At 35.8% G+C, this 7260-nt stretch overlaps 1 protein-coding gene across 4 annotated transcripts; it reads right to left on the bottom strand.

The window, feature by feature from the left end:
* Nucleotides 1–215: 215 nt before the first annotated feature.
* On the bottom strand, nt 216–6721 carry coq7 (coenzyme Q7 homolog, ubiquinone (yeast)). 4 transcript variants are annotated; one of them, XM_077570845.1, is made up of 6 exons: nt 6648–6721; nt 4316–4439; nt 3841–3955; nt 3443–3582; nt 1244–1312; nt 216–336 (listed from the first exon to the last, which is right to left on the bottom strand). In XM_077570845.1, the coding sequence occupies exons 1-6, from the start codon at nt 6689–6691 to the stop codon at nt 259–261; spliced, it is 570 nt and encodes a 189-aa protein (XP_077426971.1). In that variant the 5' UTR covers nt 6692–6721; the 3' UTR covers nt 216–258. The 4 variants fall into 4 exon arrangements, with proteins under 4 accessions (XP_077426971.1, XP_077426972.1, XP_077426970.1 ...); XM_077570846.1 differs by lacking the exon at nt 6648–6721 and adding an exon at nt 5593–6617 and having other exon boundaries at nt 4316–4491; XM_077570844.1 differs by lacking the exon at nt 6648–6721 and adding an exon at nt 4730–4947 and having other exon boundaries at nt 4316–4491.
* Between the last annotated feature and the right edge of the window lie 539 nt (nt 6722–7260).

The raw sequence follows: 7260 nt of genomic DNA, 5'->3' as shown, positions 1-7260 counted from the left end.
CTGCAGTGACATCCATGTGTTGTGTTTAGTAAAAACAAGGAAATTGTTTGTGTAGTATTAGGTTAAGAAAAACGTGTTTATTTTGGTGAATTATGTGAAGATCTGATCGCATTTTATGACCAATTCAGTAATCAGGAATTGCCGAAAGCCAGAAATCCCAAGAGTTCACTTAATTTGTCTTGCAACTGTGTATAATAACCACAAAAAATCAGCCAAAGTATTAAAACAAGCACTTTATTATTATTATTTTATACAAAATCACACACGTTCAGAAGCACAAATTGCAGCTTTGCACCCCAGCTGGATGACATTTTTAAGTAGCCAGTATCCAGGTACCTAAATCAAAATGACAAAATCAGCACCAAATTCAGAAAGCCCCAAAAAAATACAGTTAGATCCCACTGTTAGACACACAAGTTTCCACCTTTTCGCAGACCCTCCTCCCCCTATAAATAACAATAAATAAATAAAGTAAGGGGGTATTTATAAATAAATTTTATAATTTTAATAAATTTACATTGATTTTCTCTATTCGCGGGCCGTCCCAGGGGTTCATTGCACTGTATTCACTGCATCAAATAAAGGATATAAAAAGTTACACAGCCCTGTTGAAATTAAATTATTTCAAAACTTTTTTTGAACTTTAAATGTGACCTACAGTACCATAGCCTATACAACTCATGTGAAAACAAACAGCCAATACTTTCCAGAAAGTACGGCAGCTCCTTCAATGTTGCCTTCAGCCTCTTGGAAGCCGCCCTGAAATGCAGGTCTTAAAAATGTCCCTGTTGTGCCATATTAACTTCCATTGAAAATAAACGGGTTCACTGTGTTCTATTATTATATGTCTTGAAAATAATTTTGTACCGTTCCCCTCACCAATACCTTTAAAGAATAAGATCCCTCTGATGATGTGGAAGCTCTCTGTGGCTCATGTGCTACAAGATGTGACTACAAAAATGCCAGGAAAAGCCTACTATGAATTATGAATGGGATTAATCATAAGTATGTTTAATTGTGGCATGTGTGTGCTTACTCCTATTTAACATGAGTTTGAATGTGATTGGTTAATTGGGTTCAACCTGTACATATATAGGTCCACATTAATGATAGGAAAAATTAGGACACGCGGTCTCTTTTCTTTATATCACAAAAACTTGGACTTTGAACAGGGCTGTGTAGATTTGTTATATCCACTCTAGATATTGAGCGACATATTGTTCCAACAGAACCCCATACTTACTGATTCAGCATCATGTTCCAATCCTAAATCGTGATGCTCCATCTCATCATCTCGGAACTCTTTTATAACCTAAATAGACACAACACGCACACAGAACCAAAGCCAAATTAGTCTTCTTTTTTTTTTTTTTTTATGTATGCAAGACCGCTGTATAAACCCCATTAAGCTTAATGAATTTCATAAAAATTTCCAGAGTGGATTCATTTCAGTTTCACCGCGAATACAATGCCAAGAGAGTGAAAACTGCTGTGAGGCTTTTTACCATTTGCAACAATAGCTTGAAACATGTCCCATACTTTTTAAGGAAACACAAGCAATATGACCAAATTCCGCCCGTGTTTATATCCTGATATAATGCAGGCTGGACGGTGACACACAAACAGTCGAGCTGCAAATATGGTTTTAAATGAATTAATTATAGTTTTGAGACCTTTTTGTGGTCAAATTAACTCACTTTTTTCCCCATAGCCCTATAAATGAGTTAAGACATAATTTCAGTTATTCTTTGAAGACTGGCTGTTGTCACTAAAAATGTCTTTAAAATGCTGTAACATGTTTTGTATCCGTTATTTATCTGTTTGTCTACCACAATCTCTCAATCCACAAACTTGCTTGGCTGGCTAAGTAGTAGATAGTACTGCCACCTGCTGTTCAATTGGGCTAAAAATGAAATGTGTGTCTACAGTAGAATGATAAAAATAAAAAAAAAGGTTCCAATAAAATGAAAATAAATCTAAACACCAGAGAAAAGAGTGTTGTTAACAACACTAGCAAGTTTAAACGAGTACATAAAAATAGGCTTCAGAATTGTGAAATATCCTTCTCAAAGCCGTACTTAGCTGTCAACAAAATAGCACTAACTATAACCTGGAAAACTGGATGCTACTTTGCATAACATATTTCTTATGCCTACACATAAATACAAATTGGGGAAAAAATATTGGATGAACTTAAAAATATTTTGAAGTAATGCGGAAATACGACTCCCTTTGTTGTTGATTTTGTTTGTTTGTTTTCATATACTGGTACACAGTTTGCGACAATATTTATGAGTGTTAAAGAAAAATAAAAAATTGAAGTGGGATTTTTTTTTTTTTTCACATGTAGGATTTGAGCTTTGTCCCATGTAAAATAATACATTTAGTGTTACCTGAAATGTTTTAAATTGTGTGAATGCATATATTTTTTTAAATTTCTCAATTATTTCCGAAAATAAAAAGAATTAAGTTGTTTTTAGTACTTAATGCAAGCAAGCAGTCATTTCAGTTTTAACCAGAAAGTTATTAGCAAGCACATGCAAACTCCACACACTGATTTAAAACCACAACCTCTGAACTGTGAGGGAGATGCGTTAAGCAGTCATCCACATCCATACATGCAGTATATAAAATTGAATTAAATACAAATACTTTAAATACATTTTGACACCAAACACATTCTAATTTATTGTTTAATGAATTTGTGTTCTTGGTTGTCTTTTTTATTTCTTACTTTCAAATACAAAAAGGCAGTGTTATGGTTGATTGTACAATGGACTGTCAGTCTTAATTTTTTCAAGTACAATGTTAGCCATTTGGCCCAAAATTATAATTGAGCCAACAATTGAAACAACAATGTGTTTATGAATGAATGTGTTTGTGAATTTTAATTTAAATTACATTTTATACGTGTTAAATTGGTGGCACGGTGACTGGCCGTATAGTATATACTTTAAATTAATTAAAAACATTCAGGTTAAAATAAAAGAATGATTTATTTTAAGTAATAAAGCCAACTTAAATTTTGGACCACTTGAAGTAATCGGTTTGTGTCACCTTAAGAAATGAGTTTACATAAAGTTAAAAAATTTCAAGTTGCACTAAATGAATTATTTGTGTGGGTCAAAGTTCAAATATTAGTTCAAATATTAAGTGTGACAAAACAAAAACAAAAATCAATAAAACTAAAATGGTGACAAAGAGTTTACCACGACAGCATATTGTGTACTACATAGTTCCTTCCTACTCTTTGCACGTGTTTTCAGCAATTATCTTCAAACATGTCAAATGTATTTCGAAGCAAATGTAAACCGGTGGAATGTGTTCTATGCACAAATGAATATCTGTGGCAGAGAGCGGCATATAATAATCTATTGTTTTTTTTGTTTGTTTGCGTGTTTGTTTTCTTTAATATTCAAGCATAACAAAAGAGAGCCCTCACTTGTAATAGTTCAGTATATCTGTCAGGATCCTTCTCCATCAGAGTTCTTATCTGGCTGTTATAGTGCTCAGAGATGCTCTCTTCCACCGCCACAGTACAGGCCATGGCCACCTCCTTGCCCAACATTGCAGTAGATGCCCCTTTAAAACAGAGACTACAACTTTACTAAAAGCATAATCACATAAACAATATATAAAAAATGTTTTTTGAGATGCGTATAATCGGACACCTTTAATATATCAAGATTCATGTGATGAAGCACATGAAGATGTTACCTACGACTTGTACAACTTCACATACATTCAATTAGAAATGAAATACAGGTACAATGCAGAAGACTTCAATTTACAAACGTCACACTTTAGTTCAATGTTCTGATGGTGTGGTGTGGTACCAACCTAAGAAATAGCCAGCGACGTTCCAAAGTGGTAGCAGTGCTGTAGGCCGGACTCTGTTCTCAGCAAGTATTTCATTAAATTTCTCAAGATGTTTTTTTTCTTGATCCCACATTTCCTGTAATAGAAGAAACAACATCTCACAAAAATCGAAGTAACGACAGAATGAACAACTTAAAGTCTAGGAACATTATTATTTTATTTACTGATGAAGTGCTGTCCATAAGTGTAGGTGTGTCTGATTTAATGAACCCTGGAGTTTGAGTGGCAGACAAAGCGCAGTCTTGGGGCCTCAAATACAAACATCAGTCCTTCAGTTGAAAGTCCTTTAAAAGCTTCCTCTGAATATTGCCAGGTTAAAATTAATTTTGAAATCCATCCATTACCTGAACCACTTATCTCACAAGGTCATTCAATCTCTTTTCACAAGTCTGAATTATGACTGCATCGTGAGGCGAAGAACATATTCTTCTCTTACCTGGATGAGAGTTCCAGTACTAGACCTGCCCAACACTGCCATCTGGCCGGCGTAGATACGATTGGCACCATATTCACCTGCATGGTCCACACGGAGGATGCGGTCAAGCATCTGCTTCTCTGTCCTGTCACGCGGGGGCGGGACCACACTGTAATTACGTGAACTCCACAGGGACGCTGCAATCAGATTTATGAAGAGTTGAAGACAGATAGTTTCACATTAAGCATCTGTCTTCGGAGCTCAAGGTACATAACCCCACCCATGAATGTTTATTCTCTCCGTTTTACGAGACACACTTTAATAACGTTGAAAACTTAAGAAACAACCGTAAAAATAGATAGCCACGCTACAATACAAGACGTTTGTTTTTAGCATGCTTAGCATTTTAGCTGTTCGCTCTGAGCGTGCACTTACCTCTGCTTTTTGAGCTCCGCCGTGCAATCAGTGGGACTACCCTGTTTCTCCAGTCATTTAACACAGTGTATGCGGTTCTTTGCATGACCCCGTTTTATGGTCCTACCATCTAAGTTATCAAACAAAGCAAAGAAAAAAGAAGCAAACTGTCATTGAAATGTCCGCTCCTCGACCCGTCGCTAACTGATGACGTAACCATAATTGCGCAATACTTCTTTGCCACCTCAAACAGTGCTTTACTGCCACCCAATGATCTGCCAAGATTACTGCATTGGTTTCCAGGCTACATCAACCAATGCGGTGTTAAAAAGTTGTGGGAAATAAAACTGAATAAACTACCATTTGTACCAGTGGCTGTACGTAAGGCGATAAAAAAAAAGTAGCATTCAGGAGGGAAAAAAAGGAATAAAAGTACTTGATCACAACAGTTGTCTTCCTGCCTCCAAGAATTACAAAGATCCTAATTGAAGCAGAATCCCAAGCGTCTCACTAAAATGTCTTACTAAATTCAAAAACGCTCAGTTTAGTTGATGACAGTTGGTAATATTGTCATTTCAGCTTAGTCCCCGTCAGCAACTCTTGTCTGCAGGTAAACGTGTCAAACAAATACGAATTACTTAATGAAAAATTACAACATGAATAAATAATCAAGTACAAACAAAAAAATAAAAGAGGTGGACAGAGTAAAGTCACAGTGGAAGGAAAACAACAACCAAAACACGGAATCTGACCGGCTCCCAGTAGAATTCATATTTGATTTGGAGGCACAGCCTGGAGGTAGACATTACCCGGGAATCACTGAGAATTTTGATCATGGACTTTAAATTGTATGTTTACAAGATTCAGATTAAAGAAAAACTCACCCAGGGAAATTGGGAAAAATCCAGGATTATCTCCAGAGCCAAAGTGCACATTTGGAGCACATTTTAGAAAGGCGATAAAATCTAGACCACATGGACTGAAGACCTAATTTTTTGGGGACTGAATTGTTATCAAATCAATCAATCATTTGTGTATAATAAAGCAAAGCCATCATCAGTTGTAGAAAGATCAAGCACTCATATGGGTTGCAGTCATTTTGCATCACCACCACAAGGATTTAAAAACAAAGGGTAAAAGTATTGATACAAGATAAAATATAGATGAAGAACAAGTGTAGAAGCGGTGAAAAGTACAGAAGCATGGAATTGCCAATGTGGTGTAAACAGCTGTAGGCTCATTCCAACGTACTACTATAAAGTTGTTCCAATGTATTGGTAAAGCCGTTTGAACGTATTGATGGAGTCGTTTGAACGTATTTGTAAAATGTAGGCAAAATGCTAAAAACATTTTAGTCATCACCTTTTTTCCCATAATGCTACTGGGTAATGCCAAAATTGAAAGTTAATACACTTTATACATTAAAAAAAAAAAGAAAAAAAGAAAACTTAATTGATACAAGATATATTGGTGAAGTTGTTCAAACGTATTGGTAAAATGTAGGCCAAAATCAAATGCTACAAACATAGCATTTTTCCCATCATGCCAAGGGGTATTTTCCCCTAATGCCACTGGGAAATGCCGCAATTGAAAGTTAATACATGTTACACATTTAAAAAAAAAAAAAAAAAAGTTAATAGGCCTACATGTTATACTTTTTGGGAAATGCAATAATTGAAAGTTAATAAAAGTTATACATAAGAAATAATACAAATTATACATAAAAAAAGTTAATACCCAGTGGCATTATGGGGGAATAAAAAAAAAGTTTTTAGCATTTAGTCTACGTTTTACCCATATGTTCGAAAAATACCAATACGTTGAAACAACTTTATCAACACGTTGGAACAACATAGCCCAGTCAAAGCTGTTTACGCCACATTGGCAGTTCCACGCGGTCGCTTCCATAGAAAAGCAATATAATGATATGGCAACTTACTTTCTTAAGATGCTGCTGCACCTAAATACCCAGCTGATAATCATTGGAATCAGGTGTGATGCTGGAGGCTCCGCCCACCACCATTCACCAAAGAACTGTGGCAACAAAACCAAAATGGCAGAACAGGCAGGCAGAAAAATAGGAACAGAGTTCACATTGTTGGCCTAGTTTATTCATCGGTCTGTGGGAGGAAACCACACATTTAGCTAAATACAGTAAATACTGTGATTACGTCTTGGCAGGGCACTGTCTTCTCTCCTAGGTCAAACAAATGCAGAGTGAATCCTTTGTTAACGATTGTTATGTAAGATAAAACTTGACAATATGGCATTGGAATTGAAGTTGACTTGCAGAGCTTTGTGGGGCAAACCGAGTAACTGCCAGTGGTCTGCAGATGGCGCTGTTGCACAAATAAGATTGAAGTTGATTGAGTCTTTGTAGTGAGCAGTTTTCACATAAAAACAATGCTTCTTTATATTTTAATGTAGAAGTAGCAAATATGCTTTAAATTCCGGCAGTACATTTAATGTAGCCATCATTCACTGATCCTTATTGTTGAGTATTTTTGGTGGCGCAATACTTGGTTGAGTGCTACCTAAAGAGCAGAAATGGC

This window comes from Vanacampus margaritifer, chromosome 7 (assembly GCF_051991255.1).
Source record: "Vanacampus margaritifer isolate UIUO_Vmar chromosome 7, RoL_Vmar_1.0, whole genome shotgun sequence".
Lineage (NCBI taxonomy): Eukaryota > Metazoa > Chordata > Actinopteri > Syngnathiformes > Syngnathidae > Vanacampus > Vanacampus margaritifer.
Note: the sequence above shows the minus strand (reverse complement) of the source record. Positions and strands in the feature narration are given on the sequence as shown.